Source organism: Eurypyga helias, unplaced genomic scaffold (genome assembly GCF_000690775.1).
Source record: "Eurypyga helias isolate BGI_N326 unplaced genomic scaffold, ASM69077v1 Scaffold51487, whole genome shotgun sequence".
NCBI classification, from domain to species: domain Eukaryota; kingdom Metazoa; phylum Chordata; class Aves; order Eurypygiformes; family Eurypygidae; genus Eurypyga; species Eurypyga helias.
In genome coordinates, this window is record NW_010262033.1 from 1 (window position 1) to 13,079 (window position 13,079).

A 13,079-nucleotide genomic window follows, 5' to 3' on the forward strand; every position below is an offset into this window, starting at 1 on the left:
CAACCAAAACAATTCCATGATTCTAAATCCCAGGAGGCACAACCGCCCTGCAAGGAGAGCGCTGTCACCGCAGGAAGGGAAAGGCTCTGCCGAGGATTCCTCCCTGCCCAGACAGGCAGGGACACGGCGCTCTCACCTCTCATGTACAGCTTTGTCGTCTCAACGATCTCTTGATACACCACGAACTCCGGGAGTTGTTTGAAGAGGACTGAGCTTGGATGGATGAACACGGGGTCGTCCAGGAGAGCAGTCTGTAAGGAAGCACAGAGGATCGAAGCAGAGTCAGACGAGTTACTGGCACTCCAATTTCTCGATGGCATCTCCTTCCAGTCTCTCAGATGCACAGCTATACAGTTTCCTTAAGCGATGGTGGTTTTTAATAACCCCTAATTTTCTGCTTCACCTTCTCTGGAGACATCGAGCCCTTTCCAAGATGGACTAATGCTACTACTTAGCTCTTCCATAACAATTCCTACGTGAGGACTGGGAAATTGCAACACTGGAAATTTAAACTCTATGAAGAGAAGCTGCAGCGAGCGAGCAGGTGCAGGCCCGATGCAGCACCCAGCCAGAAGCCCGGGCATGTCTTTCTGCCACACAGGGAAGAGGAATTCAGTCCAGATAAAGCCATTTACCTTGTAGGCATTTTTCCACTTGTCATCCAGGAGCTCTTCTGCCTGAACCCTTCGGGCAACATGATCCCCCAGCCCTGCCAGTACAATCTGCCTCAAGTAAGTTGCTTGAGCTTCTGTTGGGGGCTTCATCTTTGGATCAACGTAGAGCCCGGCATCAGCACAGACGGAGTTCACTGCATGGAAACGAGCGAGTTAAGGTGCGATGGAAAAAAGGAAAGGTTGCACCACACAGCCCAGTCGATTTGTCACCCCCGGGAAAGGGAATAAACACGGCAACGCCACGTGCCTGCTGTCGTCAGCTGCCCTCTCAAGCGCCTGACCTCCAGCATGGCCTTGTATCGGAGCCCGTTTTCCTCACAGAATTTTCGGGTACACCCAGCATATTCGCAGGCCCCCACAGCTCCTGGAAGTGAAGAATCCACAGAGAAAAGGACTGAGCCCATCAGTTCTCCCGATCAAACCAAGCGCGGGACAGCCCGTCGCAGCTAGCACGTGCGTCGTGGGTCCTGCTGTCGTTAGCCTGGGACGCTGGCAGGATGCCTGAGGAAGGGCCTAGAAAACAGGCTGCTGGACGTAGTCCTACAGCACAGGATGCTCTCGGCTGTACAGAGCTGAGGGTGACAGGGAGAACACAATGGCACAGCATGGGAAACCACCGTCCGCGATACCTAACATCACCATGAGGTCTCCCAGCTTCTGCATCGGCCCCTGCCCAGCCCAGAGCTTCTGCATCTGCAAAAGCCTTGTTCTCTTCCCCTTGAGTTTCGCTGTCTCTTCCTCACTTGCTGCCGGCCTAAAAGAAACACAAACCAGCCTAAACGCGCGTCGTGCTTACGCGCAGAGGGGCCTCAAGTACGAGAGCCATTGGATGGGTCCTGCGAAGGGACACTAGGCCAAGTCACCTGTCAAACTCCTCAAAGAGCTCCCGGACGGTCATGGCAGAGACTATGGTCACGGCATAGGGCAGGCAGTCGTGCTGCCTGCTCAATGCCAGCATCTTCGCGTAGCGGGGGGCCACAGGGAAAGTGGCCATGACTCTGCCCAGGGGACTAATAGGGCAACTCAGCTTTGCTGCCAGCTGCTGCTTCAGCCTGGGGGAGGAAGGGAAAGTCAGGCAATGAAGTAATTCCTGTGTCAGAAAAAGTCTGTGTGTCTGGCAGCCTCATTAATTTGATGTGTTTTCTCAGATTTCCTTATGTGCTGGTCCCAAAGGCCAGGGGAGAGATTCCTCTTCCTCACACAGCTCTCAGCTGCCCTGCATGGCTCGCTCACCACGCAGCCCTCTCTGCCCACACACCCAGGGCCAGTAAAACACGCACAAGTGAACCAGGGTGGTTACGCAGCGCCAGACACCGTACAAACCACACCCTCAGGCGTCAAGATGGAAAAGCGGGAGGACAGCAGTGCCCGCTGCCTCGACAGCGGAGGAATCAGCAGTGGAGGACCAGACGTTACCTTCCTGTCATAGGGGGTTCCTTCAAGGCACCCAGGGCTATCAGCAACTCCTCAGCTGCTGCAAGTGCTTCTGACGGTGGTGGCGTCGGGAACGGGAAGTTGATTACCTACGGGCACCAAGGGAAAATGCCTCTCAGTACGTTACTGACAGGGTTCCTGCTGGAAAACAGAGCCTGAATGCAGTAAGAAGTCATAGAATCATGGAATGGCTTGGGTTGGAAGGGACCTTTAAGGGCATCCAGTTCCAACCCCCCTGCCATGGGCAGGGACGCCTTCCACTAGACTAGACCAGGTTGCTCATAGCCTCATCCAGCCTGGCCTTGAAGACATCCAGGGATGGGGCATCCACAGCTTCTCTGGGCAACCTGTGCCAGTGCTTCACCACCCTCTCCGTGACGAACTTCTTCCTGATATCTAATCTAAACCTCCCTGCTTTCAATTTAAGTCCTGGAAGGGAGTGAAACTCTCCCCTCTGGTTGCACATACCAAAGAAAAACATTTAGGATGTCTGCCAGGAGCAAGGGGAAGGGACACATAATGGGAGGAAATGCTTAGAACAGAAACATTAAGAAACAGGAATACCAGGGTCACCCTTAGCTGCCACTGACTCCAGGCACCGCCTAAGACAGGCGGCTTCTAGGTCTAACTCCGTGCTTTCTCAAAGTGCTCAGGCAGCTCTTGGAGAGAGCTTTTTTCACTACTGAGAATGTAAGAAAGCTCTTACTGCCTGGACACACGTCTGGTGGAATTCACAGCTGCCTCTGCCATTTGCAAACCCAAAATCAAATGCCAGGATCCTAATTGCTAACGCAAGGAACAGCCTCAAGCCATGATGATAAAAGTCACGTGTGTTTGTTTCTGGCTCCTAGGGGTGGCTGCTTCAATGAGCGCTGTAGTACAAAGCCAATTCATGCCTCACCTTCTCTATATTCAGTGACTTCATCTGCAGAATCAGGTCTTCTACCGGTCGCTTTGTTATTTCCGGAGCAGAAAATTTCTCAAAGTCCATGAAGACCGCTGAAGAGTATAACCTAGTGAGCCAGAAGTGCTGCTTAGAGACTTAAAAGAAACCTTAACTGAAAAGATATGCACGAAAAATGAGCAATGGGGTTAAAAAAGGCAGCTGTGCATTCTGTTTACATAACCATATCATTATTTACATGGCTGGGGCAATACTGCCTTATTCACAGAAGGTTGGCTGGGAGGGGAATCCATGCTGCTCTGGCCAGCGAAATAATGGTTTTCATCATGAGCAAAGGCCCCTGAGAAGCCAAACTGTCCAACATGACCAGTGACAGCTCGTGTTTGCCTTCACCTCTCCTACCGAAATGTCTGCAGCAGCACCAGCTCCTTGTGAAATGGGCAGCAGGATGAGGGAAGCTGCCAAATTCACTGACACCCATTGGGCATCCCGTTTCTGCCACCCCTGCCCGCGGCAGGGAGCTGACCTGTAACAGTGCCCTGGTTCCGTCCGGCCAGCCCGACCTGCCCGTTGGTTGGCCGAAGCCTGGGATATCCAGGTGACCCTGAAAGACGAAACCCCGGTGATTCTGTCGTAGAAGCGCTTCTTGACTTTTCCACAGTCAACCACATATTTGATGCCTGGGATGGTCAGCGAGGTTTCAGCCACGTTGGTGGCTACAACACAGAGTCTCGTGCCAGGAGGAGGAGCCCTGAATACCTGCAAGAAACAGAAGGGGACATGAAATGCCCTGCCAACCACGGAGAAGAGACTGTCAGTCGACCTGGATGGGTCGCAAAGTGGTCACAACGCGTACGACACTGCAGGTGAATCCCAAGAGCGAGACCCAAGACGTCACTGCCTGCAGCCCTGGAGCTCTGCCCAGCTCAGGTAACCCTCAGAAGCATCCAGGGGGCTGCAGGAGGAGCAGACACCAGTGCTGAGTCGTGTTCACACACCGCTGCCACCCCCAACGCCCAAGGAACACCAGAATTTGCAAAAACTGCCTGTGGCAGCAGGATCCTGACACACACCATGGCCATGACTACCCTTAGGTGCTGCAGGGCTCTCACCCTTCATCCCTCCCAACCTGCTGACCAGGAACATTAGGGAGATCCCAGGCACAGCCCGCTCCCATCCCATCCCAACCTGCCTACAGGGCCGTTCAAGTCCAATCCTACTGATGGACAGTCCAAGGCGGGAATTTTAACTCACAAAGCACACGTGATCTTCGACAACGACCACACGTCTCTAAGGATCACTCGCTCCTTGCACCACTAAGTCCTTTACCTGTGCCTGTTTCTCTGGCGCCAGCAAAGAATAGAGCGGGAGCACGTGGAGTGGAAGGGACGAATCCGACTTCTCATCTGTGAGGAAACACACCACCACTGGTAAACACGCGGAGCGTCACTGTCCAGGCTCAGCCCCAACAATGTCTGCACAGACACCGCCTCGTCTGAAACCAGGGAAGTGCTTGGTACAAAGCTGAAGCTGGGAAATCCTCCCCGGGACACAGCCCTGCTGCGTTAACGCAGCGAAGGACAACCAGCTTGTCTCACACATGTCCCGGGTGACAGCAGAGACAGAATTTCTATTTCTTAAGTGCCAAACCTCCTTCTGAGTCTCCATCTCCTAAGTCAAGGTCACTATCGGACCCTGCAATATCGTCATCAGTGTCAGCATCTCTGTCTTCATCTCCTTCATCCACCGGTACGACCGAGTAGCTGTCCAGATCAATTTTGGGGAGCGTCTGAGAAAGACAGGAGACATGACCACAGAGCATTAAAGGGGGGACAGAAACAGCAGTTGGTGTCGCCTGGAGAGCAGAGCTGCACGCTAACTCCCAACGGTCGCTGCCCCGGAGGTCGCAGGGGGATTGAGACATTTCATTTGTATTTTAAGACATTTGATAACAGAGCCGGGGGGAGTAACGCCAAAAATTTCAGTGGTTTGTGCCGAGCCAAACTTCTCCACTTGGAGGACAGTGGGAAAGGGTCAGACCTTTTTACTTCAGGCCCCTTCAGCTACCAGGACGCAGTGTCAGCGGGCAGTGCCTCTGGAACATCAAGATCTCCTGCTGACGAAGCGCATGTAGGACCGGGGCGGAAGCCAAACACTACCCCTGGTCATGATGCATCAGTCCCAGTTCCAGGTAACAAACAGCGAGCTGAGGAGCAGCGCTGGAGCCAGCGAGTCTGGAGCCCCTTCCATTAATTTTTAACGGCCAGTACTCAGCGAAATCGATCTGCCCATGATACCCAGGGACAGATTTTAGCAGTCTATTGCTCACAGTGCAGCAGACACCAGCAGAGGCAGCGTCTGGATTTCATGGGGGGGACGTACGTAGGCTACAAGGCTTCACCTAGTCTAAACCAGCCTTGTGGAACACAGCCATGCAGGAGTGCTGCTCTGCAGGGAGGCACCTGCTCCCTCCTCTCTCTTGGAGGATTTCCAGCCATCACACATTACCTGAACTTTCTTCCGCCTCCTCGACTTCTTGAATTTTCTGATTTCTCCCACTGATTCTTCTTTGTCATCATCTCCCCCTACAAAAACAGCCAGTGGGATTAGTCAGCTTTCCTCTGGGAAGAGGTTGTGGGGAGAGGCTGGTCCCACTCCCATTTGGGGCTTCAAAAAGTGTCACAGTGTGAAATGACGCTGAGGGCAGATGGGCCAAGGATGGCACACAAGATTAATGTTACAGCTCCATTTAGGAACCACAGAGAGCAACACACACAGCAAAACCTTGAGGTTTAGGAGATAATTTGCTGAGCTGTATTAGAATTTGACTCTCTGAAGTTGTCTTGGGCAATTCCACTACCCTGAAAATAAACAGGCACCAACAAGCATTTCCACTTTAATTCACAACCTACAGAGTAAGTGAAGAAATGCAATGGATTCTGGGGAACTGGAAGGGATTATACACACAACCCTCAAAACAGCACAAACTTCATAATCCATCAGCAAAACCAACCACAAAAAGCCCTTTCCTCAGCCCTTGTTTTTAGGTGTTTTAAATAAAAGCTCTTATTCCCAGGTGCAAAGCAAGGTCACTTCTAGTGGGAGAAATTCAAAGTTTATCAGTCCTTTATTGTACAGCATTACCTGCAGAGTTGCTCTTTTGGAATGGGAAGGCTTTCCTTAGCCTTCTACAGAGAGAGTGAACTTCTGCCTGGCCTGTTAAAAACACCAAAATCCCACCTGCAAAAGAAGAAGTCACTCTCAACCTCAGCACAGGCATTTCACCTTGGAAAGCTTCAGACCTCATTCTCACTAAAAGACAGGTCGAACATCCCGTGAAGTAACGGGAGGAGCAGAGTGTTTGACCGCATCTGCCTTCTACAGCTCCTAGAGGAGTGTCATGCTAACCTATCCATGATTTATTTTCCACAAGAAACACCTTCCAAGGAAAAGCACACAACACATCCTCGCAGTCCCACGTTCAACTCGCATAAAAACCTCACCCCACAACAAAACAACCAGCAAAAGCCTCCCCCTGCCCCCCGAAACCTTCAGACTCGTTAGGTGTGAGGGCTCGGAGAGGCTCTGGGCAGTGACCTCACCTGAAGGCAGCATCCGATGGATCTTACACACCTTCCTGAAGCACTCCCCGCTGTAGTCGTCCAGCGGAGTTTTCTTGTTAAAATGGACGGTTACAGGGAACTGCCGTGCGTCCACCTGGAGAGGAAACACAGGGAGAGGGGTTGCTCACTCCCGCACAGTCATCGCGCCTTTCACAGCAGAACTGGAAAGCTCACGCCGTGTTTCTGTTCACATCCTGGTGACCTGCGGAACCCCGGACCCATGGGAGGTATCAGTGCTGTCCTCCCTGAACACCCCAAAACCAAGCTAGAACCCAAAACCTTTCTCTCTTTCGGATCACCAACTCATACTGAGGCTCTCCAGTTCTCCTGGACTGTAACTTCCCGTTTTCCAAGACAATCAGGTTCTGCCGGGGCAGCTTGCTGATCAAAGTGTGAAGAAAACACCAAGTCCCAAAAGACACCATAATCTAACCAAAATAACTATTTTAAAATTGGCATCGGGAAGATTTGGGCACCACCTGGAAAGATGAGAGTGCCCCTGGTTTTAACTGGTTTCAGTCCGGGAGCCCCTCCCTGCGTTTCATCCGTTCAGACGCAGACCCAGTGAGAACGGTACCTGAATGACAGGAGGGGTGACAGAAAAGAGCCTGTTGTTATCGGTGAAGTCCTCGACGCGGAGGGTAGCCGACATGACGATCAGCTTCAGCGGCAGCCCTTTCTGCAGGAACACAAACGCGTTATTCTGTGACGGACACAAACCCGGAGCTATCGGCGGGGTTGGACACCAGTCTGGGCACCAACGCGCTCAAAATCCGAGACGACGAAGGCAGCGTGTCAAGCGTCAGAGGAGACACACAGCTTCCAACAGGCAGTGCTGAGTCCCTCCTCCAAACAGCCCCCTCCCCAGCACATCTTACACAGACCCGCTGCTTCCCTCACCTTCTCACGGAGCGGCACGATGCGGGACAAGAGGCCTATCAAGATATCCGTGTACATACTCCGTTCGTGGGCTTCGTCAATAATAATGACTTTGTACTTGGAAAGCAGAAAGTCCTGGGAAGAGAGATCGATTCCACCATATGAAGCCTCAACAAAGACGTCTTCTAATCAAGACAATCTATGGCTGAACGGCTTTAAACTGAAAAAGGGAGATTTAGATCGGACATCAGGAAGAAATTCTTCCCGAAGAGGGTGGGGAGCATGGGAACAGGTTGCCCAGAGAAGCTGTGGATGCCCCATCCCTGGAAGTGTCCAAGGCCAGGCTGGATGAGGCTTGTAACAACCTGGTCTAGTGAAAGGTGTCCCTGCCTATGGCAGGGGGTGGGGCTGGGTGGGCTTTAGGTCCCTTCCAACCCAAACCAGTCTGTGATTCCCTGATTCTACAGAAACACTGACCGCCCCCCCACTCAAGGCTCTAGTCTCTCCCACATATTTGAGCACAGTTTAATGTGCTTACCCTACAGGAAACACCCTAGTTCGAGACTCTCTTCCTTGCTCCCATTTTACACAGCAACACAACCTAATGTGTAGGGACGTGGGCAGGAATACAAGGGGTCGAGATGAAATACATCTCCGGTGCTGAAAGGGATCTTACTTTGAAAGGCTGGTGACAAATCCAGACAAAGCAACTGGCTACTCTCCCCAGCTATTCAAAACACTTCCCTGTTTGTAACTCTGGGGGCATCATCCTACCTTCTGAATCTCCTTCAGCAGCACACCGTCCGTCATGAACTTGATTAGTGTCTCATCCGTAACGTTGCCTTCATACCGGATCTGATACGAAACCACTCTGTGAGGCAAGCAGGGGAAGAAAGAGAAAGCCCACGTTCAGAGCAGGAGGCAGCCTGCAGCCTAACTGGATTAAGACCTGATGCCAAGCCAAGACAAAAGCACACCGTCGCCTGCCCAGAGCCCAGCGCACCCCAAACGCTAGCAGCTGGCATGTACGGCAAGGTCACTTGGAATTGTGTCCCTGTTACGCATGGAGACAAACTAGGATCACTTCCCACACAGCACCTCCGCAAGGCTCTCTCTGAAAAGTAACTTACAACCATTATGAGGAACAAATCTGCATATTTTTTTAACAGACAACCCCACAGTGGAGTTTGTAAGTAACTTTCCCACAGTTCCTTGCCACAGACTGAAGCAGCAACGCCTGAGTCTGGTTTCAGCCTCTGACACAGCACCTCAGCGCTACCTTCCCAGCAAAGTCTGGGCTTCTGCTCTCCTCACCTCTGAGACAAGTTCATTTCCTTCGCCACTCGCTGGGACATGGACACTGCGGCCACGCGCCGAGGCTCCGTGATGCCAATGGCCCCGTTTGAACTAAAGGGTGAAGGAAGGGAAAGGTGTTCGGCCACTTTTTTGAAAGAGAGAAACACTTAGAAAAACGGCAACAGGATTCCTGCAGAATGCTTCAAAAGTAGCATCACTCCCACAGCCTCGCTTCTGGTTGGAAGGAAAAGACAGAAGGAAGCTTTGGGATTACCCCTCTATTACAGGTGTATTGATCTGGAATTCTTTCCCCAGACATCTCTGCAATCCCAGCTCACTGAACACCCGTGGAAAGACTTTTGCAAGTCTCAACATTACCCTTTCAGATTTTTTAAAAGCCCATTCAACGCGGCCAGTGCCACAGCACAGAAAAGCTCAGGTTCAGCTCAGCCATATCAGAAGGAATGAAATGATATCAGTGGTGACTGAGCTCAGCGTGAACCCTCCCGACTACATAAAAGATGACACCTACCTGGCATAGCCAGCTTCATAAAGAAACTGAGGTACTTGTGTGGTTTTGCCGCTGCCTGTCTCTCCACATATGATGACAATGGGATTCTCATTAATGGTTTCCATGATGACTTGCTCTTCAGCAAGAATTGGAAGCTTCAGTCTTGCTTCCTAAATAATATAAACCGTGTATTTTAGTTGCACTCCTTTGTCTCTCGCTCCCTTTTTGTTTTCTCCAGGACTGAAAAGTGGTACCTTCTGCAGATTATAAACCCCACACAGAATTCCCCAAGCTCTGGGGCTCAAGAAGCTCTAAACCAGCTGATAACACACCAGCACATCCAAGTCACCAGGGCAGCTTCCCAGAAAGCAGCTGGAACTGGTGAAACTTTGGGTCCCTTGAGTTTACTAATATAGCACTTCAGGCAAAATCTCATTTCACAACTCCGTCTCGTCTGTTCAGACACAGGCAGAGCTTTTCCCGTTTCTACACCAGCCCTTACTTACAGAAAACAGAGTAAAATTGCCCTGCCCTGCCTAGGACACAGCGTAACGCAGAGCTGCAAGTGACTTCACAAGGTTTCCCAGCAAAGAACCACAGAAGAGTGCTAATAGTTTCTGTATTTAAAACCGCAGACAAAGCTTCCATCCTCCAACAAAACTAGTTTTCCTCCTGCTAGCTCAGACGGGCTGTAAGCTCTGACGTGTACAACTTGCTGGAACAAGGCCTCAGCGCACGCTGCTGCCGCACAGCGTGAGCAGGAGGCACGAGGCAATGCCAGTGTCTGCAGCGACATAAGCTGATGCAGGACACCAAAATTCCCAGCTCCCTCAGCGCTCACAGGCCTCACCTGAATCTCAGGAGACCTGTCCACTGGGATGAAAACCGCAGGCTTGCGGGGAGGTTTTGGGGGCGCTGCCTGGCAAACTGGCGCAGCAGGAGCAGCTGGCTGCTGGTCAGACTCTGCCTTCCTCACGTCACCCTCGGGCTTCTCAGCAGCATTCACGTCACCAGCTGAGTGATTCTCAACTTCTTGTTTCTGCTCTTCCTCCTCAGAGCTACTGGGTTCTTCCTCAGGCTCCGATTCAGAATCTGAGCTGTGTCTTCTCTTGTTTGCACCGCTGATGCTCCTGATCTTCTCAGGTACCACAGTCACCGGCTCCTGTATCACCCTAGAACAAAACATCCACATGGGAATTAGGTTTCGGACAACGTTCTCCAGGACCTCAAGCTAGACATGTCTTCCAGAGGAGGTTAGTGGGAGTGCTTAACCCAGTTCCCAAGGATCTCCATTCCTGGAGTTGACAGCTCTGCCAGGTAAATCCTCAGACACCTGACTGCTGGACTCCTATCAACACACAGCCTACGCTGATGTTTATTGATTCCTTGAGGAGACACCTTCGTCATCTAATTTATTTCAGTTTCTGCCAAATTGAGCTCCTGCGAAACCCAGTAACTAAAGACCACAGGGGTCAATGGTTTCCAACCCAACAACAAACGCCTATCCACCAACTATGTAAGTTAGCATCATTGGTAAGAGTGTGCAGATAGAACCGTCACCCTCCCTGTGCCTTATTTAAGGGAAGAGCAGGTTATTTCAACTATCATCCTCTCCTCAGGAGAACAACTGCCGTATTATCTGATGCCATCCCCTCTGAAGAACCTGTATGCAGTAAGAAGCAAAAAACCCCCATAAATTGGGAAAAAAAAAAAAAGCAAGGAAGTTGCCAAGTTTTCAACCACAGCGAGAAACCAGAACGGTTCTTTCCAAATAAGGCTTTACCTTTTAGCCTGATACATGCGCTCCCCGGTGCCCAGTTTGGAAGTGGTGTAGAGGAGTTTCATTTCTGCCGCGGAAGCTTGGACCTCATTCAGCTTGCTCAGCCACTCAGCTCGCTATTTGGGAAAAACAACCAGAATCAGTGCTTATTTCACCAGGAAATTATTTCATTTCCAGATCTGCACTTGAGTTTAAAGGGCACAGGCCGGCAAATGCGGCTGTGAAATCGTAGACGCTCCTGCTCTACGTGGTCAGTCCTCTCCGATTAAGACTTCGGCCCTGTGCTACAGCAAACACAGAAGTAACGTGGACTTGACCCTTCATCGCTACAGCGACACGCTCAGCTGCTCCCTTCAACCACCCACAAAGGTAACGGATTTGAACTAAAACGCTGGAGCCTCCTTTCAACTCCCTCGGGTGGGACAGTGCTGGCAGGAGGTCAGACAGCAGCAGTTTTAAATCACTTCTAAAAATCGAGGTAATTTGTGAATGCCATTAATCAGACACTAGAACGAAGAGGAATTTTGCCTGGGAAGCTTTTACAGAGACAGAAAAGCTGTATTTGCATGCAGAAAACATACAAGAGCTGGAAATAAATACTGCAGAAGCAGCAGCAGAGTTGGGGTGTATGGAGCTTGGGATTTTGCAGGAGGACAAAGCTTCTCACGCCACGTTTCACAGAATGCCTTAAATCACGTCATTCGCTCTGCGAGCGATGTATGCCCCAACTTGGTCAGGGTCAAACAGGAACCAGCATGCAGAAACACTGCGTCCCTGCAACGCCTGACCCACGGAGAGGGAGGGAAACGCTTTTCCACACTGGTTATGCTCCGGAGTCCATGGCTGGGGCATATTTTTGCCAAAATGCCCAGCAAAGGCACACCTAACGCTGTCGTGGCATAAACTCTTTAAACCTCAGCACCTGCAGGTCCTTGGGATGCCCCAGACAGGTCATGTCACATCAGCGCTCCCCGGCACTGCGCAGCGCTCACTCCACCGCTGGCTCTTCCCACCAGCAACGCAATCACGTCACGTACTGGGGATTGCCGGTGAGGGGAAATCTCTACAGCTGCTCACTGACATCGACCTTTCCCACACACCCTCATTAAATTCTCATTTTACCACACACCACGAAGCTGGAGTCCCAAAAAGCAGCAGCCTACCTGTTTTTTCTTTTCCTTCAGCTCTAAAACCTTCTGAAGGTTTTTCTTCTGTTTCTTGCTTAGGGGTTTCTTCTGTTGTTGCACAACACAGGCAACTTTTTCCTTCTTGGCTTTTTTTGATGGCAGGACCAGGGCGTTGCTTCCATCGATTCCCTTCAGCGTTGCTTCATCTGAAAGCATGACCTCCGTTACCCACCCGTGCCAGGACGATTATTTTCAGCTCACTGCCCGACAGCCATATCACAAACCTCGCCAGATTTAGCCGTTTTAAACAAACACAACCCCCATCCCCAGCCAAAAAAAACCCATCCTATGCCATCGGCAGAGGCAAAAGACCACAAAACTGGGGAAGCCTGTGCTGCCTGTAGCCGTGAGGGTTGTTTTCCCTGACTTATGTAATGGCACTGTGCAATTCTGCCTTTTTTTTTTTACCCCTTCCAGGGTCAGGGGCAGTGGAGCAGCCCAGGACACGACTCACCTTGGGTGACCCTCAGCCTCCTGCCTCTCCCAGACGATAAACAGTTTTTAATACTAAAAATACGTATTAATGAGGTTTGAATAATAAAAGTAGTATAATAAACCTGATTTTATAAGTGGCATTTTAAAATGCGAACGTTAAATATAAAAGTATTTTTCATAATTGCTTTAACGAAGTGTTGCTTAAATGCAGTATGGGCTTTAACGGAGCTATTAACGTGAAGCCGGCAGGATACCTTTACACACCAACTGTAACGCTTCCAATGGAAGAACAATAAAGCTACAGCAAAGACACGACAATAATTCTAATCCCAGCACGCCCACGGCCACTCTACCAC

General features: G+C 50.9%; 1 protein-coding gene across 1 annotated transcript; it reads right to left on the minus strand.

The window, feature by feature from the left end:
- Window positions 1-113: 113 nt before the first annotated feature.
- DHX37 (DEAH (Asp-Glu-Ala-His) box polypeptide 37) lies at window positions 114-12,444 on the minus strand (the record flags this gene model as incomplete). Its single annotated transcript, XM_010155550.1, has 21 exons — window positions 12,265-12,444; window positions 11,105-11,217; window positions 10,172-10,493; window positions 9,343-9,491; window positions 8,829-8,921; window positions 8,289-8,385; window positions 7,536-7,649; window positions 7,213-7,314; window positions 6,615-6,729; window positions 6,157-6,252; window positions 5,521-5,597; window positions 4,663-4,801; window positions 4,342-4,418; window positions 3,539-3,771; window positions 3,010-3,121; window positions 2,091-2,197; window positions 1,538-1,726; window positions 1,304-1,428; window positions 922-1,038; window positions 636-808; window positions 114-251 (listed from the first exon to the last, which is right to left on the minus strand). Coding segments are annotated over exons 1-21 (2,868 nt in total), but the record flags the coding sequence as incomplete, so codon positions are not given.
- Between the last annotated feature and the right edge of the window lie 635 nt (window positions 12,445-13,079).